The sequence below is a fragment of the Crocodylus siamensis genome, chromosome 3, assembly GCF_052110815.1.
Source record: "Crocodylus siamensis isolate JL-2025a chromosome 3, ASM5211081v1, whole genome shotgun sequence".
Lineage (NCBI taxonomy): Eukaryota > Metazoa > Chordata > Crocodylia > Crocodylidae > Crocodylus > Crocodylus siamensis.
Window position 1 is genome coordinate 183,446,204 of NC_143397.1, and position 25,350 is coordinate 183,471,553.

General features: G+C 40.9%; 2 protein-coding genes across 7 annotated transcripts in view; one reads left to right on the forward strand and one right to left on the reverse strand.

Annotated features, from left to right (window-relative positions):
* The window catches only part of MAPRE2 (microtubule associated protein RP/EB family member 2), a 138,033-nt gene extending 134,885 nt beyond the window's left edge, over window positions 1-3,148 (forward strand). For all 5 annotated transcript variants that reach the window (XM_090039927.1, XM_090039924.1, XM_090039926.1 and 2 more), the window contains one exon: window positions 406-3,148. In XM_090039927.1, coding sequence (XP_089896053.1) covers window positions 406-477 — 72 coding nt within the window. In that variant the 3' untranslated portion in view covers window positions 478-3,148. The remainder of the gene's footprint in view (window positions 1-405) is intronic.
* An 854-nt stretch (window positions 3,149-4,002) lies between these two features.
* LOC149869207 (ethanolaminephosphotransferase 1-like) overlaps window positions 4,003-25,350 on the reverse strand; it is an 85,779-nt gene continuing 64,431 nt past the window's right edge. For both annotated transcript variants that reach the window (XM_090039931.1, XM_090039930.1), the window contains 4 exons: window positions 18,925-18,973; window positions 14,808-14,988; window positions 9,415-9,597; window positions 4,003-7,256 (listed from right to left, as the gene is read on the reverse strand). In XM_090039931.1, the coding sequence (XP_089896057.1) occupies window positions 7,191-7,256; window positions 9,415-9,597; window positions 14,808-14,988; window positions 18,925-18,973 (479 nt within the window). In that variant the 3' untranslated portion in view covers window positions 4,003-7,190. The remainder of the gene's footprint in view (window positions 7,257-9,414; window positions 9,598-14,807; window positions 14,989-18,924; window positions 18,974-25,350) is intronic.

Sequence of the window (25,350 nt, forward strand, 5' to 3'; positions counted from 1 at the left end):
TCAGGAGGCTGATTGGCAGGAGAGGGGTTAATTTTCCTGTACAGGATTTCCCCAGGGCTTCTCCTAGCACAAGTGCAACATCTGTGTCTGGCCCAAATTTCTCTTATAACCAGTACATGTAAGCCACATCCAGATGTGCATGGATGTTTGGTTCCATGGGGACAACTAGTGGCAGCACACCTTGTAATGCACCTCCAGTGTCCAAGATTTCATTCTACAGCATTATAGTAAATAGACATACTTGTGAAATAGCTCAGCAAATCAAACACAGTGGTTTCATGAATGGACTTATTGTATCAGTTGGATACAGAGATGAAAGGAAATGCTAGCGCTAGCATGTCCAAGAAAGGATGTATTACCTTGGCAGGCTTGAAATGAAATCAGGTACTTTTTTTTAACTTGCAGGAGAGCCACACAGAAGAGCATGAAGGTGAAGAGCAGGTTCATGAACAGCCCCCACAGCAAGAAGAGTACTGATCCGTCCAACATCTTTGACATTTTTCATTTTGTGTGGGAACTTTCTTCTGGAGAATGGAACATGTGTGGCCTCAAACTTGAAACCAGTCACTCCCAGTCTGCCATTAACGTTTATGTACCGTAGTGAGTGCCAGCCAGCCACTGCATTCTGTACCCATACTTTGCCAAGATGCATTTTGCAGAAGTCTCCTTTCAGTGTATCTACCCAAGAGGTCGTAGGGCTACATCACCTACTGTACATCACTGCAACTTCACCACTTGGCTGCTTGAGATTTGTTCTGCTTTTTAAAAATATATATATTTATTTTTTTCTTTTGTCGTAAGTATGACACATTTGTAATTTGTTCTAACGTATTTATGACATCCCTTGTGGCGAGAAGTACTATACCACTAGATGTGCATCTCACTTGGTTCATTCAAGTACATCTGCCTTGGAGCAAAAATTTGGTCAGATAATTGGAAAAAAGGAGACAGCAGAAGTGATATTTAAGCTATCATGATGAGGTGTATTGTGGAGGGGGAAAGCTTATGTTACTCGCATTGTTCCCATCCTGTAGTTATAAAACAAAAGACAAGGCAACATTTTCCTTAGTAAAGATTTAAAAAGTCCTTGAGTGTTTTCTACACCAAAGCATGTTAGAAAGCTGCACGATGTGTTTCTATTTCCGGAAGATACATGTCCACTTAACTGTTTGAAAGTCCTTTCAGTTTCCCTGCTTCTTCCTTCTTAAGGTCACCTATTTATTTTTCTCTTTCTCCTGCTTCAGCTCTGTATCTACAGAGCTCACTGCTGATTCAGGAGACCAATCTCTTCCCCACCAAAACTGCATCTGCAGAACATCATCTCTGGCCTTGCATTCTGCCTCTCACCCTTACAAGTGAGGATCACATCGGTAGGAGTTCCTCTTTCCCAGTCTCCATCCTCTCCTCAGCCATCCATATACAGAACATGAAAATGTCATGACTAGGGCTAGGCATGTCCAAACATTAGCAGCAAGCCTGCTAAAGAACCAGCCCTAGAAACCCTTAAGCAATTCTCCCTTTAATTAAATGATCTGAATACTGACTGAAGACCAATTTTTCCCTTAGATGCTTCAGACTTAGTGCATCAGTTAGAAGCCCTGATGTGCATAAAGAATACATTAGTAGGGAACCACCTGTAAGAGACTAAAACAGGTCAGTAGGCTGGCACGCTGCAAATCTGAACCCGACTCAGTCCCAAAGGTGTTCCTGCAGCAAGCCGTTGATTACAGAGCTTTCTGGACTTTTCAGCTTACCATTGTACATTTAGTTTGTTTCTTCATCACCTTTCTTTTACACTTGGGCTTCCTGGCTTCTGACACTTGATTTCCAACCCCTTTCCCCCTTAAGTGTCAATTTACCACTCTGGTTATTTGATTCAGCAGGCACAAGGAAGTTACATCCCAAACTAAGGTCACTGAAAAACCAAATTAAATCTTTGGAGTGGTTTATCCTTTTTCAGACCTTTATAGAATTACTTTACTGATTAAGCTCCACGTCTAAATTGACAGTTGTAGCGAATGTTTACTTTTAAAACAGATTTGGAAAAAAAATCTTTTGCAGCAAAGTGGCTCTACTTTAAACATGAGAGATCTCTCCTACTGGGTGTCACACCACAGCCAGTGCTATCAAATGTTGGAACAGGTTTTACTATTTCCTCAGCTGTACCCTTAGCTTTGCAGCAGTCCAGTGGGTTTTAAAGTCTTCTGGCTCTGCCCTCAGCATTACTCCCACACTTCCTAAGTGCTGTACCCTGAAATCTAGCACTTCTTGTTACTGTTTTTGGTTTAATTGACTTGTTTGGTTTCAGTTAGAATCTTCTACATAAAGAAATTTTAAAGGAGAACTTTCTAAAAAGGTATATAAATGTATTCACAGACAGAATTCAATAGCCTTGTTTTTAATTGTTTCCTTTTCCAGATACCCTGTTATGTTCTCTCCAGTTCCTGGTGGGTAAAGAATTCAGGATCTGACCATACGCTGTTGTTCATCAGTAGCAGATCATGGTCAGTGATAGAGTCCCACTATTTTTCTATTTCTAAAGGAGCAGCTTTGGAGAGCACTGTAGGAAAAAAGTACTTTGCTTTCCAAAGCTTCAGATTTTTCCCCCTCTCAAATGGTTCTCATCAAGGCAACCCTGCTCTACTTCTTTCAATCAGAAGTACAACAAAATCTGCCTTTTCTCCTCACCTTATAGTATCTATGTAGTATAGCACTTTCACTGCTTCAGATCATAAATTGCAGGGGTGGTAAGTTATCCTCTCAAGGACTTGAGATTCAGTTGTGCTGAGGGGAGAGATACTCTGGAAGGGGAAAGAGTTCACCTCCCTCCGTGGTGAGTAACCCCATTATTCCGTTATGGTTTTAATATGCATTTGTAATTACTTTTACTAAATAGCACACCATAAAGCTTTGGTTATATATTAAATGTAAACTGAAAGGAATGTAAACATATGTATTGTTAATTATAAATAGATAAGTAATGACATAATAGATGCAAAAAGTCTTATTCAGATGTATTGGTATCATTTTACATTACCCACAAATTGTCGCATGGTAGAATAGATTTTTTTTGTCTCTGAATATGTGAATAACTTGACTTGCGTTTATCTTTTTACATATTTAATAAAAAAATATATGTTAAAATCTGTCTAACTCTACAGACTATTCAAAAGAGTTTAAATTGGTACGTTTCTGTTTTTAAATATATATTAAACAAAAATCATTAATCACCTGTAGGAGAAGAGCAAAAAAGGCAAACAGTTTAAAACAAAATATAGTTCATTTCTTTAATGTATGAAGGAATTGCTTTTCAAGAACACAGTGATTGTATCACTCTTCCACAGATCATACAATAAGATGAATGGAAATACAAAAAAAATTATGATTTGTCTTTTTGGTCAAGTCTTTCCAATCTCAGACTGCTAAATGTCTAGTTTTGGTTTGGAGGAAAAGCAACAGCAACATTTGAAGAAACTAGCAGGTGCAGAGAAGCTCCAAAAAGGGAATGCTAATAGTGCAAGAAAGATGGGGAAGATCCAAATGGACTTTTGATGGAGAGGCTTAGCATTAAGAATTCCACATCTAAAAATTATTTACATTGACAACAGAAATATTTGCTTTGTGTAGAGGAATACATCAAAGCCAACTCCATGGCTCTGACTCCAGACTACAAACAGGTGTTGCATTTGTTCTGGGACAAGGTATGTTATCCCAGGACAAAATGCAGTAATTTATATATCCGTGTCCTTTGTCCCAGGTTAAATCGTAAAAGGTTCATGGGATAAGAAGTACTAACGGTTTATCCTGAGACATTGCAAAGTGTATCTGAACTATTATCCTGCAATTACATCATTGAATCAATGGCAGAAAATTGGATTCCTTTCAGCTGCTCACTAACCCCTGATCAGAAGGGCGGTGTGTGTACACACTGATGCCAGGATATTGCTGTTCCAGAATAAACACGGGCATAATTTGTCCAAGGACAAGTGCAATGTCTGTTCATAGCCTTGGTGTGCTGTAGGAAATGTTCTTCTAATACTTGGTCTAAGCCTCCAGGAATAGGGCTGTAAGTGTATACTTTCCTTCTCAGAAGAGTGAAGGATCAAATCTAAATCATTCCTGACCTTTGCTTCGAGGTTTGCCTTTTTCTTGTCTGAAGCTGTGTGATTGCTTTGAACCCGCAGCATGAGGACAGTTCAGAATGTGCACAAAGCACCCATAGAGATTCTTAGATGAGCAGCTTTCAGTGGGAAAGGAGAGCTTAAAGCCAAAAAGGTGGACAGAAACCTGAATGACCCCCCTGTCCAACCATAAGTTAATTACTTCAGCGAGCTCATTCTTTTGATAGATGCCTTTCACTGGAAAAGTGAGTGAGCAAATCTCTGCTGTTTTATGCTCTACAATGAAAAACATGTACATTTCAATCACATTTTCATTTGAAAATGATTGTGAAAATAACCGTGTCTAGCACAGATGAATGGGGGAAAAGGCATTTATTGAAGGGAAACGAATTTTTCTTCTCCATAATCCTCAGCAGACCTTACAAAAAAAAGTCAATCGGTGATCATGCTGTCCTATGAACAAAAGACATTTTATTCTGTTTTTTTGAATCACAATTAATTTATTTTCCCCAACATCTTCTGACAGTGCAGTATATTTCATTGTACAATGCAATGTACAATACATTATCCACATTTATATTTCAGCTTATCTCTAACAAATCTCATTGATTAAAAAAAATGATGGACATAACAGTTGTACATGTTACATTCCACACTAAACAATATTATAAGAAATTCATTTATATTACAAATGTGTGGCATGCTTTTATCTATAAAATGTTTATTTTATAGATAAAATAGCTTCTGCCATTTCAAGTTTTATATCTGTGCACCTTGGAATAGTTCACTAAAATACAAAACACCTTATGAAGCCATTCTATGAGCACACATTTCCAACTGTTTATGAATAAAAAGGAAAAGTAGGCTTTTAACCTACACTCCAAATACTTTACCTGAAGTAAAGTACAACCTACTTTTCATTTACAAAAGTATTTTCTAGATATTTCCTATTATATTCCAGAAATTTTCAAAAATATAGGTGTCAAAGCAGGTAAGAAGAACATAGTCTAGTGTATATAGTGTTTGAATTTAGTATACAATTCTGTCAAAGAATGAAGTTTCAGATGTAGTTGAAATTAAACTGTCAAACTTCAGTTTATTAATTACAGGGTGCCTTTCTTGCATCTCTCATTAAATAACCTTTTGACCTGGGGTTAATTTAACAAGGGTGGCTTCAGGCATCATTGGAATCCTGTTCTGGACACCCAGAAGCTCCTTAGTCTTCAAAAAAGCCTTGAGGCAATCAAACCAACATCTTTTGTCTCCATGTAGATTTGGAAGGAAAGGGATTTGTCATTCCATACACTTAAAGAATAAGTTTAACCAAGTCACTGATTCATCCATGGCACACTGGCCAGATAAGCTGCAAACTCATAAATAGATGATACTAGAACACCTGGCTGCCAAATCTAAAAATACAGACCGCTGGAACCCAAACAACATCAAAATTTGGGATTATAGAAAGACCTTTGTGGTCTTCGGCTAAAGCCAGACTATCTCCACCACCCTGGACTCTTGCTGATTCCGGTATGACAGATTGATAAGAGAAGTAAAGCCTAATCAAAATATGTAATATACTTGGATTTTTTTTTATCATTGCTAATACCTAATTTCTGTTGTTATAAAGATAATGAGACATTCCCCTGTGGAGGATGGGAGAACTGGACTCAAACTTGCCCTTGGAGGTCACATGCAGGTTATATCACTTTGTGGGAGAGTACCCTGTTAGGAATGATCTAGGTCTGAAAAACAGGTCAAGCCATCTACTATTAGAGTGTACATTGCTTGACATTTAAACCACAAACCTGTGTCTTCCAAGCACTGCAGCTGAAAAACAGGATTGGTTAACTAACACAAAATCTGACTGGCTCACTGTTTACTACTTGCTTTGTGGCTCTAAGATGCACATGCCCAGTTACCAGCTGCGTTTTATCATCACAGTGAGATTAAAGAATCTTCAAGTTTGGGGGACAAATTTATTCTTATATTCTCTTATAATGGGATAAAATGCTTGTTTACTTAGTTAAGTACTGATACTATCTGCTACAAAAGATAGAAAGACAATTGCTGACCTGGAACCTGTGGCCTGATAGACATGCATTCGACCAGGCTTACTGGGAGACCAGAAAAAGAGTATGGGATTGGGAGGGTTTTGTTTGGGTTGTAATTTCCTGATCTCATCTCTTCTACACTAGCGAATGTGAGAGAGAGCAGACATTGCACCGGGGTTAACCTTTTTGGTAATGTGAGAGAAGTTAAACTTGGCAAGGGAAACAGACGTGGATTGTGGCTCAGATGTCAGGAAATCCATATAAATGGGGCATCAGTGAAGCAGGCATGGAGATGTGAGTGGGGAGGAAGGATATCTAGTTGACATTAAATATGGTTTCATTGAGGAACATAATAGGATAAAAAGAAGGCACTGGTTCAATTTAAATTAAATTAAGGGTGATGTGTGAATGACTTTGGAGGTAGAAACAAAGAAGTTGAAACATGATACCTTGAGCTACAGATGGCCAACCTGTGGCACTGTCACAAGTAGCATGGCCAGCCTGTGTGTGGCACATGACACATCGGGCAGGAGTCAGGCAGTACAGTAACAGATAGGGCAGGAAGCTGAAGGCAAAGGAGTAGATCAGGCAGGGAGTAGAGGGCAGGAAGCAGAAAGCAGATTAGGAGATTGATCATGGAGCAGAGAGTAGGGAGCAGAAAGCAGATTGGACAAAGGAAGGGGACTGGAGTCCCCTCAGGGAGGGTGTGCCTGCTAAGAAGGGTGGCTCCCATTGCCTTGAGCAAACAAGAGGAGGAGGAGTAAGGACTTAAATAAGGAAGTGCTTTGGTCTGAATAGGTAGAAAAGTTAAGTTAGCAGCAGAGTGACTAAGGATTTACTTTCTCAACTAGAATTCTCTTCTATTAAACATCCTGCTCCATAGCTCAGTATTCCAGGGTTTTAAATATCTTGTCCATTATAGTTCAATATTTTAATCAATGGAATTGCACTGTTTATCAGATAAATGCACCTAAGAAGCCCCATGGTAGTGTTTCATGTCCTGGTCACAGCAAAGACTTCATTCTCGAATGCGTTTCTTTAGGGAAAAGGTATAAATGTTGAAATAGTCACTCAACTGTCTCACCTAAAGATAAATCAGAGGTTTGAGTGTTGATTAAAAACATAATACAAGCATCGGAATTCACAGTCACTGCTTTTCTACCCTGAGGGAATTTACTTGAAGAACTATGCCCATTAAGACAAGTGAGTTTTGATTTCAAATTTCCCATGCAATATACTGGTGAAAGATTAAGCCAGTGCTGACCAAAGGTCACAGAAATGTCATAAAATGTCAGTAAAACTGGGGTTATTTCTACCAGCAGCACTTGGTCCAAATGATTCTGATCTGTACAGTTTGGGTCTGCATTGATATTTCTCTTAAAATCTGCTACAGGATTTGCATCCACATGCTAAAAAGGGGCTGCCTTTTTAAGGCAAGGAGCAAAGAGCCCCTGTAAACTCAACAGCAGCTCTTAACTAAACAGATGTTAGTCAAATGCCTACTAAATGAAATTTCTGCTATATGAGACATCTCTGCAAGGAAAGTCCAATTATGGCACGCTCTAAGAATTATTTTATAAGATAAAATGCTGAGGAAAAATTAATTTGATAATTAAGTCAGAAGGTAGTAAATAACAAAATTATACCCATGTAATCTGAAAACTTAAAAGATCCTTGTATTTTGCACAGAATGATGGCATTGGTGTAGTGTGGTGGTAGTGAAGAGAGGAAAGTGCATAATGGACTGTGGCTTAACTTGCATATTTAAACTTATTTTTATTAATGTTTTTCTTTATTGCAACTTTCCAGATTTGATTTGAGTAATTCTCTAGGTAAGAGGGAAGTAGGGGTGCACTGCTAAAGATTTTTTGGGCCAATACTGCTTGTCAATTATTAACAAGCCATATTGGCCAATACCAATCTGATTGCCAATATGCAGCCTGGCAGCTTGGATAACAGCATCCAGCTGGTAAGTCTGTTTAGGGGAAATGGGCGGGCAGGGGAAGGGCATGGGGGGTTGAGGCCCCTGTGGTGAGGGAGGGAGTGGGGCTGGGGCTGGGTCAAGGGAAGGTGCTGCCCAGTCAGGGCAGGTTGCAGGATGGAGCCATGAGCAGCTTGTCTGTTGGGCATGGGGAAGGGGCATAGCCCCCAGCACTGCATGCACCCCCAGGGGAGGCATGAAGGGCATGTGCCCCCCAGATCTGTGTGTGGGGTGAGGGTGGGCTGCCTGCTGTGGGCTGGGGCTGGGAGTGGCACCAGGCTTTTCCTAGTGAGGCAACTGGGCCGGAGCTGCACTTGGGCAGGCAGTCGCAGCACTGGGAGTGAGGCTAAGGAGGAGGGGGGCTATCGCCACCCCAGAATTTTCTGTAGACCCCCCCTCCCAGTACTACTGCTACCTGCCTCAAGCGCAGCCCCAGCCCAGCCCCCCTGCAGGGAAGAAGCCAGTGCTGCCCCTGGCTCCAGCCCACAGTGGCAGCCCACCCTCACCCTGTGCACAGATCTGGGAGGCACACCCACCCCTCCCTTGGAGGTGCACGCAGCAGCAGGAGCTGTCCTCCCCACACACACGCACCCACCCCTGAACGAGCTGCGGCTCCATCCTGGCCTCGCCCCACCCTGGCTGGGCAGCATTTGCCCCAGCCCCACTCCCTCCCTCACTGCAGGGGCCTCGATCTACTTCTCTCCCCACCCAATGCCTGTCCCTCCATCACACTCCTTCCCCTCAATAGACTTACCAGCTGGACACTGCTCTCCAAGCTGCCAAGCTGGCAGTGTGAATGCTGTGGCTGCGCACGTGCACACAGCATTTATTGGCGATATTATTGGCCGCATAAGCCAAAAAAGCCAATTACCAATAATGTCAATTTTCCTTTTATTGTTGCCAATATGATATGGACCAATATATCAGTGCACCTTTAGGGGAAAGAGAGAGAGACTGGGGATGTGCAACAACACATCAACAAAGATTATTACCCTGATAGTTTTCAAGCTGAGAGCAGTCATTTTTCTGTAATATTTTGAGCAACATAAGCGTCTTTCCTTGTGGTAACATGGTGCCTACAGTGAGCAAGTCTTTAATTAGGACTTTGTAACTTTGGACAGTAAAGGATACACTGAAAATCTGAAGAACCTAGCCCCCTCCTTCAACACCAAGTGCACTAAAATTAGTTTCTCTCTCTTCTGCATCAGTAGCAATTTTTTTGTCTGCAATCAGCAATAAAATTAGAAAAGCAGATATTTACCACACAGATGCCATAGTGCACATGAGCAGCTGTGACAAACACGTTGAATAAGGCAAGTACCATTGGCTCCATCCTCCCCAGCTGCCCGGTTACTGCTGTGTAGACCACAAGCGCTAGTGGAAACAGGAACCAGTGGAAAACTTTGGGTCTGGTGTTACTCATCTGGCAAATGATCATCCTGACCTGTTGGAATAATATAAACAGCCAGGTAAGAAGCACAGGGGTAGCTTACTTAAAGGAAACCAGCTAGTTTGCCTGGTGGAGTGTTTTTGATTGAAAAAGAGTTGGGATTGGGAAACTGGGTTCATTCCAAGTCTGAGATTTACCATAAATGATTGTCTTTGCTCCTTTATTGGCTGCAATTCTTAAAGCACTTTATTACATGTAATGTAAAACATACATTGCTTTTATGGAGACAGTGTTTTGACATGTTACACTTTATGAGTTTAAGAACAATTTTGCATAAAGGGCAGTTTGTTTGACACTTGAAGTTTTCACAGATGCTCATAAAAGTGCAATGCTAAATTGAACATGCAAACACTTAATCACAGGAGCAAAGTACTGCATTCACTTGGTATGACTAAATTACCCACTGACTCACATTACTTAAAGTGAACAATGCGGTATATGCATTTGTGCTGCTTCTAAACATTATCGTCTTTAATTGGACATTCATGCATTCTACATTCACACAGCCACCTGGGAAATCCAGATTATCTAGATAAATTATGAAGAAATGGGCTCTCAAGAATTTGTGAAGATTCAAAGCACAGGGGTCCTAGTCAGAATGATAGAAGGAATATGTAAAGTGCTGTGTAAGTGAAATATACTAATATTATTTTGAGATCCTGAAACTGTAATGAGTTTGGAGTCACATTTTCATAACATATGTTCTACTTTTTACACCCTCAAAGATTTTTTTCTGCTTAAAATGACTAAATACTAAACTAAACTTAACAAGACTGGGACAAAAAGTTCAAAGGTGCCTCAATCCCATTTTTAAAGGAAAAGATTTTTGAAAATCCACACCTTGCATGCAGGGTTGGCAGTAGGTGTGGCTCCGAAACTGCTGCCACCCAATTACTACAAGAAAGATTTTTTTTTCATGCTGCCTTTCAAAAACAAGGTGTATATTATATACAATGGCATACTCTTGGTGAAAAAACACTGTATTTTGCTGAATAACTGCAGATGTCCAGCTGCTTGCATTCAAGGTCTTTTAAAATATACTGTTGCATGGTTTAAAAAGAAAAAAACAAAAACAAAACCCTGATCCCTTGCCCCCGGCCACTTCCTTCCCTGCCACAGCCATGGGGAGTCAGGGGGGGAATTTAAGATGGCCTTCCACTAACTGGATTCCATACACAGGAAATTATAAATGTGTTATAATTTTAATTCAGAGGTCAGCAACCCCTGGCATGCATGCCAGAACATGGCACACGAGGCCATTTTGCTTGGCATGTCACAACTGGCCCAGGCTCTGGGCAGCTGCCACTGGCCACAGAGCTAAGGCTGCTCGCAGGAGGTGACAGGGAGACTGCAAGGCCTGCTGCAAGCAGCCCAGACTCTGCAGTGGGCAGCAGGGTCCTGTGGCTGTGGCAGGCAGCTGGGAGGCTGCAAGCTACTGTGAGCCATGTGCGGAGCCCCATCCTGGCTTGTTGCTGGCAATGCGTTATGCTGCCCTGGCCCCTTCTCCACTGTGCACCCCAAGGCACATATGCAGCCACCACTGGCCACAGAGCCAGGGCTCTGCACCTCAGTGCAGCTGTTTGCAGCCTGCCTGCTGCTGTGGCCAGTAGTGGCTGCATGCACACCTTGGGACACATGGACAATGAAGGGTCCAGGAAACTACAACCCCGGCACCACCCTTGCCATCCACCTGGAGGCGTGCATGCACCCACCACTAGCAACAAAGATAGGGCCCCTTGCAGCTCCCCAACCATCTGCCCCTGGCATGCCAAGTCAAGGTGTGGGTTGAGGTTGGGTTTTTTTGGCACTCCAGTCAAAAATGCTGCCAACTCCTGATTTAATCACTGGGGGATCATCTTAAAATTCGAAGTCATCTTCAATTTGGGTAAGGGGCATGTGACAGAGGTCTATAAAATCATGAAGGGAACGGACCAACTGAACAGGGAACTGTTGTTCACCAAGTCCCAGAATACTAGAACTAAGGAGCACCTGCTGAAATTAGTAGGTGACAGATAACTAAGAGCAAGTACTTTACTCAACACATTGTTAACTTTTGGAATTCATTGCCGCAGGAGGTGGTGGAAGCAGATAGCATAGCCAGGGCTCAAAAAGGGACTGAATAAATTCATGGATGATAGAGCCGCTAATGGTTATTGAATAGAATGACTGAAGACATTTCCTCTGGAATCTCTAAACCTATAATGGCAGATGCCAGGGAGGGTACTTAACAGGAGATCAGTCACTCCAGGGAGATCTGGTTCAGTGCTCTCCCTGTACAGCATCCATTCCTGTCACCATTGGAAATGATATACTGGGCTAGATGAACCATTGATCTGACCCAGTATGGAACGCCTTAAGTCTTCCTACCCTTTACAATCCACATGCCTATTACTATACTTAGGAATCATATGACCATATTTTCTATATTTTTTTGTTGCCTGGTTATACAGTAGCTTCTCTTTTTGTAGGAACTGTTTTATTAATATTGCCTATTAAGGTATGTAGGAAAATCTGACAAGATTTAAATCTGATGTATATGTGAGGGCACCCTGCTCTGTCCAGTTGACCTGCTCCAAAAGGGCCAAACTCTCTACTGCTGAACCCTAAAACCTTAATAGAAGTGTTCAGCTATGAACAGAAATCTCTCCTTGCCTCAGAGGGGTTTCTAAGAGTACCTGCAATTCATATAAAAGTTTGATCATTTGCCTCTTGTTCCTACTTGCCCATATACAATTTGCCTGGATATTTCTCAGGGGAGTTTTGTTTCAGATCAAGAAAATCACTCCTTGGGGTGAATGGTGTGGCTCCAAAAGGCAATGCTGCCTTTGGCTGCCAGGGATGAATCCAGAGGGTTGCAGGAGTGTGGCCACATCCCCTTTCTCTACAGACAGCTCCAGTCTCAGCATGACAGCTGCAGTCTTGCCCAGCAGACACATGCACAGTGAGCTTTCTCCAACGGCCTCACTTTGCGGCATCCAGGATCCGTGCTACTGCTGGCTGCCAATGGGACAGACTGTGAGAGGGAGGGAGGAAAAGAAAGGAGCTGTCCATATAGAGAGGCACGCTGACCAATTCTTTCTGGACCTTCCTTGGTTTTCTGCTACCTGTCTCTTAGACCTTCCAGTTAAAAGCATCTCTCTTTCTCTTTTCCCAGGAGGCCTCTGTCTTCCCTGCCTATTCTGATACTGAATTGTTATGAGGTCAAGTTTGAAAGCAGGCTTTAAGCCAAATGTACCTACTGGGCATATAAACATGTTGTCAAAGGAATGAGAAGTGCAAGCTATTGGCAGGTAAAGAAGTGTGGGCTGCAGTTTGTGGTCTACAAAATAGATAATGAAAACCTGATGTATCAAAACTCAGGGTGAAAAGCTATCACTATGACAACTTCTCAGTCTCTGAAAGGACTGTGTGTAAACACTACTGGAGGAAAAGGAAATGTAGCTTTTTGCTCTTTAAATTGTAGTAGTTTGAACTGCTACTTATACATGTTTAATGCACGTAACTCCCATACAGCAGTGGTTATTTTAGTAAACCAGGACCTTGAAACACACATTACACTGCATAGCTGTGATAAACTGCAGCCTAACAAGAAATTTTTGGCTTGCTTAATTTTTTCCCCTTAAATGTATCCTGCCACAGTTCTTCTTGATTGGTTGAGATGTTTAAGTTGAGTCTGCCTTCTGTCAAACTCTGGAATACCTTTCTTCCTCATACGAAATACATGTTTTTCTCATTTTAGGGCACAGACTACTTGCTTAGAAAAAGTATATATTATGTAATGAAAAATTTTGCAGTCAAAATTTGTAGCCTTGAAAAACAAGACTGGCATTCCCCATGATGGATCTACTTCAGTTCTGACCATAATTTTAAAAGGATGCTTGGAAAAAGAGCGCCGTACATAGACACTCATTTTTGCTCACATGGGCCTGGGTGGGGGCTGGGCAGGTGGGAAGGGGAGAATTGATGCAGGGACTGGACAGACATGATTTATTTCAAAATTTCAGTCAGAATCAATTGCTGGGGAGGGGAGGGGCAAATGTGGGGTTGAGAGCAGACAGTGCTAACATCACTCTCACCCACACGCATGTGTGCACTGCAGCTCAGCAGGAACAAAATAGAATCTAATTACTCATGGTTTCTGATCTCTTGAAATTGGCAGTACTTTTGATGAGACTAAATGCTTGTAAATCCAAGTAACTTGTGCTTTTACATATTAAGAAATACATGCCCTATATTGCAGCGATCACAGCTTTGATTGAAATTCACTTATATAATGAAATGTGCACTACAAATTATTAAAATATAGTGTCAATAAAATATAGTGTAAAATATGCATCACTAAATTTACTAAACTATATTTATTTTTGCAGGAACAAGGTACTACTGAAAATTTGTAGAAAAGCTACTGACTGTCCAATATCTTAGTGCCTTTGTAGATCACGGTATAAAGCTAATTGTTTACTCATAATTCTCTGAAATAGCCTTGTATCCTTTTGCTTTGTGTTATACTATTTACTGATATATGTTAAACTGTATTTTTTTGCAAAAAATACAACATTTTTCTAGGATTTGTTTCAGGGCAGTCAATTTTTAACATAAGGCACTGATTTAGCAAAGCACTTCAGCATGTATCTAAGTTCCAATAAAGCCAATTACTAACTTGAATTGGGGCTCATACCATGATTTCAATGAGATCTTATGTATTAAAAATAATGTTCATTGTTATTCTATTGTAAGCTCTTTCCGATCTCAAAAAGATTTCTTGCACAATCCACATTAGAAGATAATGAAAGGAGGTGCTAGAGAACAATGGAGATGCAAGAGAAAATCACCACTGAGCACAAGGCCATGGTGAGGCCTATATATCACTTATATACTCAAAATTTCACACCCACCAGTGGTACATAGCCTTTTTTCTAGTCCTCAGCGTTGTTCGAAAAGCCCATATGAAAATGCTACAATGTAGTAAAAAACTAAAAATTAGTGTAACCTTCAGCATTTCTAACAACTGATACAATACATTTTTATAAAGGAGACTGCAATGTGGGAGCTTTGTTTTGATCCTTGATTCTAGAACTAAAGACCAGTGCAAATGCTTCTAGGAGATTTAACATTGCTCTTGGGTTTACTTGCATCAAATCAAAGAACAGTCCTGCTGAAAGAAAGTTGTCTCAAAATACACTTCACAGTCACAAAATACTTACAAGAATATTTGAGAAAGTAACACCAAACATCCAGAAAAACATTCTGGTTTCTTTTGCAAGTATATTGTATGGAGATAAAGTCACCCAAATGCTAATGAGAGTAAACAGCAGGATAGGAGACACCAGAGGTACACATCCATCATAGAAAGAATCTTTCTTCAGTGTTTGCTTTAAGTATGCCCTGAAAATAAACAGAACTATCTGTTTTAATGAGCAAAACATGTTACCTAATCTACATTTCCCTAGTAACTGCAGAACTCTAATTTGAACAAGCTCTGTGAAGTACAGCAAGCCATGTCTCATGTTATCACTCCTGTGCAATACATGAGATGCTTAAACAGTCTAAAAGAACTTCTTGAAGATTTGTGTAATTTTAGACAGAGTATATGTTTTATCGCCGTATTTTTGGGTCAGCTTCCCCTATTTATCAACATCTAGCAATAAAAATAGCAAGCTCACCTGGAATGACCTACGGTAGCTGTGTTAATGTAATTGTCTTCCTATTGCATAGCATGTGGAGTTGCTGTGAAAATTTTTATCTAGATGATGAAATTTAATGTGAGGCTGCTGATGTTTTCAGCTAGCACATCCACACACACTGTAGTAAATGTAAAACTAACATTTGTGGCTAATAGCATTGCTGTTTAGTTGTAGATATACTTCTGCTAAATGAGTGTGGCTGCATCATCACCAAAATGCCATTGACCAGAAAAATATCCTTTTAATTATAAAAAATAGAATAAACAGAAATAGCATTGCATTTTCTTGATTTTTGAAATTTCAAATAGGTTTTGGAAGTCATAAGGAATTGACTATTAGCTGTCAGAGTTAGGAAAAAGGATAGATGTTATATACTGGTTCTATGTTCTTATTTAGACTGAATTGTTGAGTAGACAGTATGTCTATGGAAGATTTGCCTTGCAAAGGATTGCATGATTAAGTTATATAGTTGTATATATGATTAGAAAAAACATTATATATAAATAAATACTGAAAGACGCCTTCTTTAAAAAGCCTGAATATGTGTGTGTGTACAAGTGTGTACATGAATGTGTGTATGTATGTATATGTGTATATATATGTAATGCAAACACACACAAAACAGCCGCATAAAAACTGTTAAATGTTTTGCTCTTTCAAAAAATTTTGCAGTAGCAAACCTATTGTAAGTTAGGAAAGAGGGCAGATTTGCTGGAAAACCTCGATTCTGAATTACCAGACAATTTGTGAATATGCCTTCAGATTTAAGAATTTATACCTGCCTGGATTGGAGTTTGGAGCTCCTGTAACAGAAATTATACATATTGTCTCTTAAGCCAGAAGGCAGAAGCCATGTCCCATGTTTACATAAGAAGAAAAATATAATACAAGGCATAGGAACATAGGACTACAAGGAGACTTTTGGGCCATTAAACCCAGTCTCCTGTGTTCACAGGCCATCATTTACCCAAACAATCTCCCTATTTGCCACTTTAAACCTTCACTTGCAACTACATGGCACAATACCCAAAACACTAAGGAGACCCTATGCCATAGGTTAAAGGAAGAGGAATGCCCCTCCCTGGCTTTCCCCCCTGAAAAACAGAAATCAGTAGTATTCATAGAGTGGGTGGAAGGTAAGGTATTTCTTTCTGGCCCTTATTGACCAGCAAAAGCCCTAAAGCATAGGAAAAAGAAAGAAAGTGCTGAGAAAGAAGGGAACAAATACCATCACATGCCCATAACAACTGTCTCACGTGTTGAACTTTAGGGCTAAGTACAGGCAGTCAAAAAGCTGAAATCTGAATCAATTAAATCTTTGCAGGTTAGCCTAAGCTGTGTAGATTGAACTGATAAGCAAGTGAACACACATTCAGTTTTGATTCCAGAAAAGCAGCCACATGACTGCAGCAGCCCAGGCCAGAAGCCAGGATGTGCTAGAGCATGCCCCCTTGCTTGGCTGGAGCAGACAGCCTGACTCTGGAGGAGATCTGGGACAGAAGTTCAATAAACCTATTTAACTTAAATCAGTTAAGTCTGATATTACCATCCAGATTTAGCTTAAGCTGGTTTAGGCCCTTTTGAAAGTGGTTTATATGCACTGAACTTCTGCTGCATTACAGATTTGAACAAGTTTCTGATCACTTGTACCAGTTTATGTGTAATTTCCTTCTCTGCCTTATAGTACAGCATGGTTTTAGGGATGGAACAGAGTTAGACAGTCACTGAGGACATCTCAAGTGGGAACTGCGCTACAGGGAACTTAATCCTACCTGGTCTGGCCCACCATGCAGGTGATAGACATCATATGTTATGGTGGATAGCATGCTTCAGCAGCTCAGCAAGATCATGTGTGGGTGGATGCAAGAGGCTCAGAACCTACCTATGTCTGTCCCCAGAAGTTGTGTGCACCTTTGTAAATGAGTCTAACAGCCCTGGTTGTGCTAGGAGAGTTGTATTATTTTATATGGTATCTAGATTTTAATCTACATAATCTTTGTTATTTATATTTCACTGGGTGTGTCTACACATGTATTTACTGCATAGCAACTCACTGAGCATTAAGCAGTTTTTAGCATCTACACATGTAGGCATTACAGCACAGTAACACTGTATGCACTGACTTGGGAGTTACTCCCAAATCAGTCCATACAAACAGGGTTACTGCACAGTAAGGCATCTATATGTACCTCACTGTACAGTAATTACTCGCAGGTAGCAAATTTACTACCAAGTAGGTGTAAGTCATCATAGTTATTGTGCAGCATGGGCGTGCACGTGTAGTCATGTACCTGTACTGCACAGTAATTTTCAGTTACTGCACAACAACCTAAGTTATTGCGCAGTAATGGTGCACATGTAAACGTGTCCACTGATGCCTATAGGCTTTTACCAAGTTGTTCTTAACATTGGCAGGTTACAGTCAGGGATCTACTCAATTTGCAATTTTACAATTTCACACAAACCACCAAAAAAGGCTGTTTCTGCAATTACTGTGAGAACTGCTGTACCCCATGATTTTCCATGGAATCATGGGAAGGAAAAGAAACTTACTAAAAATAAAATGGTTCCACAGTGGAAGGCACTGGCTGCTGCAGACCAGCCTCCCAGCCCACCAGGGTCGAGAGGAAACCACTAGCATGAAGATGAGCAGCCAAAATGGCAGCCATCCTCTCTTCCCTCCACTGCTGATTGACCAAGAAGGGTGCCTTTTGTGTGGGCCTGCCCTGCTCTGCCAATCAGCAGCGACAGCAAGAGGTGGGACCACATCAAGGGGAGCCCTCTCTGCCTATCACCAGCAAGGAGTGGAGCCACATGAAAGGCAGCCCTTTCCATCAATCAGCAGTGAGGGGCGGGGCTTCCAGGGACCCTTGGCCAATCAGTGGTGGGGGTGGAGGGAGGGAGTCGCCACAAAAAGACCACGAAAATGGTGCCAGGTGCAATTTTTACTTCCCCTCCATGTGTTTTAAGTAGATCCCTAGTTATAGTTCCAGCAAAGAGGTTAGAGTCTGAAAAAACAGATGTACAAAGGGAGGCAGGGTAAGAAATAAATAAAAAAGAGAAAAATATAACAGAAAACAGCTGTTTCAGGGTCGAGTAACTACCCTGGGTAGCGTGTGTATCATCCATAGATGTAATAAGCCAATCAACAATAATCACAAGTTACAACTTGCCCAGCATTTACCTGACCAAAGTTTTCTGTGCATTTTATGGAGAGGAGTTTTAAGAGATTTGGAAAAGGATAAACTGGTTTAAGGTAATCACCTGTACTGATCTACTTTTGTAGCCAATAGCAAAGAAAACTATGAGCACATTTGAATAAGGTATTGTTAATCAATAGAATTAATCTATTTAATGTACCTGGTGAAAAACACTTACAAAGAGGAAATGAGCTAGACTGTGTGTCTGGAAGACTAAAAGTGAAAGGGAAACTGGGAGAATTACAAACACAAAAAGAAACCAGTGTCACAGACTCTGAAAACGACACACGAAAACATATACTACACTTGTAGTCCAGTAGTTGGCTGAAAGAAACAAAGGTTTTTCAAATGTTCCAAACAGTTATGTCTTGTATGAGAAAACCATTAAATGCAATGTTTTAAGTAAAATGGTAAAGCACTTATGTTAAGGCACTTACTTGTAAATGTTGTATAGTGACTGCGGAAAGGAAAGAACTATGCTTAAGCCTGGAAAGAAACGAGATTTGAATGTGATGATTTATGGTCATGCTGAATTGATGGCATCAAATCTTTACTCTTATGATAACAGAACTGTTGTGCATTTTTATGATTTAATAATTCCATACTGGGTATGTAATCTGAAGGTCAAGGCTGGTTGCAGTAATGTAACCATCAATATTATTATTTTATTAAGTGATGCTTCTGTAAATGGCTGACCATATAGATTTTCTTCTATTATAAGACAAGCAGCAGACATTTTGAGGCATTAAGGGTGGAAAATGCACTGATGTCAATGTCATAACTAAAGATTTCCCTGCAGTTCAATAACATGTATTATTTGCATTACAGTAGCATCTTTGATTCCCCAGCTGAGAGCAGGTCCCAGTGCTTCTAGGTTTAGTACATTCCTGCAGTAAGAGATTAACATACCACAAGAAGCAGACAGATGGAAAAGACAGGCAAAGACAATTAACCACAAACACAGACAAATTCATTACTCAGATCAGTTTGATTAATAGGGAAATACTAGGCTCACAGTTTAATATGCAAGGATTCTATTGAATGATTTCACACCAGGGCTAGTGATTATAAATGATCAACTCACAATATTGTAATTATGTTATTGTCATTTTGTATATTCCCTTATTTGAAAACAGAACAGTGACTTTTTAACACTTTGACTTTCTTTCAATCTTAGAATTACAGGACAGGACAGGAATTGGGGATTCTCTTGTACTATGCTAACATCCATATTATTCTTATTTTTATTCTTATTATTAGTGTACTGTAGCAGTCAGGAATCACAGTCATGACCAAAATGCTATTGTAGTAAAAAATCCCTGCCCCAAAGAGACTTAGTCTGGAGGTTAAGACAAGAGTCAACAGAGGGATAAAGCTAGACAAAGGGAGCATAAGGAAACAATATTGGTCATCATGATAGTAAGTAGATATCTGCACTACTGCTGTGACAATTTTTCTGTATACCTCTATCTTCCTTTCTTCCTTTCTGATTGGCTATCAAGTGCTTTCTATCCAATCTATTTTTTGCCTGAAGATTGCACTGCACAGACTGCAGAAATTTAAAATGAAGCTGATATAACAAGATTAGTATTGTGTTGTGGGGAGGAAGAGCACCCTCTGGTGATGTAACTTTAGTTTATAGCCTTACATTTTGTAATATCTTAATTATGAGCCAGAATGATGCTTAACTGGTTCCACAGAATAACAGCAGTTTTTAATACTGTTTTACAAATAAGAAAATTCATGCTTCAGTAAAAATAAAGTTGTGAAGGAACAATTTAAAGTTAGTGTGTTTTGGGGTTCACATGGCACAGTACAGTGTTTTGTTAGCTCAAAATATTTTGGTGTTCACCAATAAGTTATTTAGCCCCTCATAAACTAACTAAAAAGGGAAAACTAGAATAGGAGGGGTCAAGATAAGGGATGATGCATCTGATGTTTAAAAAATACTCAGTACAGCCCATAAATTTGCTAACAACTACCAAATTATTAACATAAAAACAGGGAAAAAAATCAGCCTGTAAATCCTTTGAGGTCTTGTCTTACTTTTTTTTTTTTTACATTTTAGTTAACCCTCACTTTCTTCTCCCCTTCCTCATTCATACAGAACAGCTGAGGGACTTGCAGTTTGAAAAAAAAATCTCAAGCATTTTGTAAATATATGTTCTCAAGATTGCTGTCCTCAGAATTGTCTGTGTTTAATGTGCACTGAAGTTTGCTATGTTTTCTATTAAGCCAGGAGGGCTAGTTCAATAAAATCTTGAGTTATATACAACAGTCCCAACATCTGCATCACATTAGAGTAGATATGAGACAAAACATTGACTCTTGAGGTTAAATCTAAATTTCCTGCTGCAATCCTAAATTTGATTTGTTAGAAAAAAAGCAACCAAGAGGAACAGAAATAGACACTAGAGCTAGAAATAGAATTCAGAGGCCATTAGTTGCCAACCATTTGCTATTTTTATGAAGTGTCACTTTAGTTAGAAATAACTAAATAATGCTGACCATGAACAATCCTTGGATTAACAATTTTGGATATGTCACAGACTGCTGACGGCCATCAAACATTTTAGCATCCAATGCATATTAGGAACAAAGATAGCTTTGACTTCTTAAAAATGTAATTGTTTAGATCAGGGCTGTCCAACTGGCAGACTGAAGGCTGCATATGGCCCATAAGGGATTAATATGTAGCCCCCTGTCTCCCACCTAGTCGCCACTATCCCTTACTGCTCTGGCTGCAGCAGAAGCTGGAGTCTCAGGGCTTCCCCACCCTCCCCAGGCTTCTGCTGCATGCCCCTTCCCCAAGAGGTGGAGCAATGCAACAAGCCAGCAACCCAGAGCATCTGTGCAGTGTAGTGCCACAAGGAAGCCTGCAAGGAGCTGCAGATGAGGTGAGGTGTCATGCAGGAGGGTCCCACATGCACATGATGTGGGAAAGGTGCTAAGAATGATTTATTAAAATTATAAACTCATTCAGTGTCCAATATTGACCTGTAATCCTAGTGTAATGGTAATTAATTACAATTTGATTAAACAGGTAAACTGAGGCTATGCCCTGAAATTCTTGCAGACTGTTACAGAGGAGAAGTCTGGATGTGACACCTTCAATGACCACTGTTCTGCTACTACTGGAAAACAGGATTTTAGGAAACAACAGAAACTAAAAGTTCCTAGCAAAGCAATAAAATTAGAACAAAACATTCTACTCAAGGCAGCAAGACTTATATGGACAGGTCATTTTTTTAAGTGGGCAGGTTGCAGAGTATAATGGACTTGTAAACTAGACATTATGTTGCATTAAACAGCAAACATTATATGTATCCAGCATAACTAGGACATGATTGCAATGAGTAATAACTTCAGAGAAGATAGCAATGGCTCATCTCAGCTGTTTTTTCTCCATCCCTTCCTATTCTGAACAACATTTGTTGATTTGTTTTTGATAAGTGCATTATCCTTAGAGTGAGCTATAAAGAACAGAGTTGACATATAATAATTGATTGTTCTTGATGTTTGAAGACTTGGTTAATGAGTTGCAATCCAATATACTGGTGTCAATTTTGGGTCGATATACTTTAAACAAACAATAAGATGTGGGGAGAGGTGGGCACACTAGAAGAGAGGGAGAGGCTACAACTAGAACTGGACAGGTTGCAGGGGTTGGTGGATGAGAACAGGATGGGTTTCAACACTGACAAGTGCAAGGTACTGCACCTGGGGAGGAAGAACCAGCAGCATACCTACAGGCTGGGGATCTCCCTTCTCGTCAGTGCAGAGGCAGAAAAGGATCTTGGAGTCATCATTGACTCCAAGATGAACATGGGCCGGCAGTGTTGGGAGGCAGTTAGGAAGGCCAACCGCACCTTGTCATGCATCCACAGATGCATCTCAAGCAGGTCCAGGGAGGTGATCCTCCCCCTCTATGTGACACTGGTCAGGCTGCAGCTGGAGTACTGTGTCCAGGTCCGGGCACCACACTTCAGGAGGAATGTGGACAACATGGAGAGGGTCCAGAGGAGGGCCACTTGTATGATCAGGGGGCAGCAGGGCAGGCCCTATGAGGAGAGGCTCCGGGCCCTGAACCTGTTCAGCCTCCACAAGAGAAGGCTGAGGGGGGGATCTAGTGGCCTGTTACAAACTAGTCAGGGGAGATCAGCAGGCATTGGGGGAGTCCCTGTTCTCCCGATCACTACCAGGAGTGACTAGGAACAACGGTCACAAGCTGGCAGAGGGTAGGTTTAGGTTAGATATCAGGAGGCGCTACTTCACGGTCAGGGCGGCTAGGGTCTGGAACCAACTTCCAAGGGAAGTGGTGCTGGCTTCTACCCTGGGGGTCTTTAAGAGGAGGCTGGATGTACACCTAGCCGGGGTTGTTTGACCACAGTACTCTTTCCTGCTATGGCAGGGGGTCAGACTCAATGATCTGCTCAGGTCCCTTCCGACCCTACAAACTATGAAACTATATTTACTTGAATTTAAGATGACCCTGAATATAAGCTGATCCCCCCCCAATATTTATATTCTATATATGGAAAAGTTGTAAATGTGTTATAATTTTCCAGGTACAAAATCCAATTATTCAAGGGTTGCCTTAAATTTGTTTTCCCTCTCCCTCCACTGCTACAGGCTGGTGGGAATCAGGTGAACCCCTTGCCTTCTGCGCTCCCTGCCCCCACTTCTTCCCCCTGCAGCCTTCCTGCCCCTGCTGCCACCTGCACCCTCCCACCACCAGCTCCCCACACCCTCTGCCTTTCCCCCATTTCCCCACAGTTTCTGCTTCTCCCTGCCCCCCAGCTCCCCAGTCTCTGCCCTTTCACCCCTTCCCCCACTGTCAGACACAGCTCAGGCTCTATACCCTCCCTGGAGCACAGCATATGGAAGCACAGCTCTTGCTGGACCATGCAGCAGCAGCAGCACTGCTGATTGACCAGGCAGGGGAAGGAGTTTCCATGTGCTCCATGCCTGGGAGAAAATCCAGCCCAAGAGGGAGCCAAGCTGTGACTCGCAGTAAGGGGAGGGAAAGTGGGCAGGGGAGGGAAGAAGGTTCAAGACAAATGGAGTGAGGGGCAGGCAGTTGCTATAGGTTTAACTCTGGCCCTGACCTGGGCTCAGGGCCAAAGTCAGAGCCACAGCAGCCACCTGCCCCCACTGGCTTTGTATGCAAATCTAAGACAAAGGGCTTTCTTCCCTATGTTGTTTGGGGGGCTGGGGAGAGGGCACCTCATTTTAGATTCAAGTAGAAAGGGTAATTGCATTCCTTCTGATTATTTATTTTTCAAAAATATCTCATTTGAGATGAAAAACTTGGAAGAGGGGATGCAGTGACCTACTTCAGGAATGCTGCAGAGCAGTTTAGTAATTTTTTGGCAGTAAAGTAACTAGGGCAGGGCAAACAACGCAATTGCCTTGACAGCTGACTTGCGGTATAGGTGGAACGGTGGGAGGTGAAAAAAGTGGCTGCAGCTGGAAGCCTTGATTTCAACTGCATGGCAACCAGAAGTCAATGTTGCCCCCATGTCCCAGGTGCTCAGTTTTTTCCCTACACTACTGTTTTTCAGTCTGCACCACTAAAAATGTAGCCCCTACTTCTCACGGTCCGAGATGAAAATGGCTCTAAGTGGTCTGTATCCTCACTATACTACTTCCTCTGTCAGTTTCCAGATTGAAAACATCTTCTATGCTCAATAGCAGCTAAAAATGGATATTTACACACTTAACACCTGGAAAAATAACTTTGAAATGTTTGGAATCTCAGAGCCTTGAAAACTGTTTTTTTCTCTTCATGTAGAAGAGTGAGACAGCTGGAAAAAAGTCTTCAGATCACTGAATGTTTAATACAGCTAAGTGCCAAAAACCAAAATCTGCTAAAATGGTTAATATTTAGCAGTACTTAACATGCATCTGGAAAACCAGCTTTTTACTAAACAGTTTGATTCTCACTATTAGATATTTCTGGAAAACAGAATTTTTTTAATTTAATTTCTAAATATATTGGGCAAACATGATTAGGCAATGGGCTGCCTATTGGCTATAACTTTATATTTTATTTCTGTTCAAAATGTTAAAGTTTGAACCACTCACAAACTAAAAAAAATTACTTGCAAAAGAAATTTAGAATTTTCAAACTTAATGTTTGTATGCATATTTTAAGACTGCACATGTAAAATATTTTGAGCACACAGCAGGTACACATCCAAGCCACCAAAGGTTTTCTCTAGACTAGGATGCAAGGTGCATATTAGACAACAAGCTATCAGCCTCATTTCTAAAGTCTAGTATAGACAAGGCAGTAAATATACTTTCATTCCTCTTGACAATAGCAGTTAGTCAATATTCAGGGTTTTAATGGCTGTTTTTGTTAGGAGAAACTGATTTATAGCTTCAGACTTCTCTTTATACATTTTTTGTAAATAAACAGAATTGCAGAGTCCTATTTTCCTAAATACAGTATGAATCAATCAATGGAGACAAGTTTCTCTGCTTACCAGGCTCTGCCCAGAGCAATGCTACCAGTCCTTTTCTTGCTATCTGTTTTTGCAGCATGCAAAGACAACTCTACCAAACAAGTTGCCAGCCCTTGTATTCACATTCAGATTTCACTGAAACCCATCTTCCCACACAATTTCATTTCTGTCTGGCCTTGCTTGTGGCCTTTGTTTTAGGTGGTCACTCTAATTGTCTCAGAATTGTCTCCACTACCTTGCTCCAAAAAAGGAGCTTAAATACAATTAAAGGGGGGGTTAGTGCACACCTCTGCTGCAATCAGGTTTCATTCATTGTTCCATAACACTGCTAAAACAGGCCCTAAGCCAGTGACACACATGAGTTTAACACTAGTCTAGCCAAAGTCAAAGTGA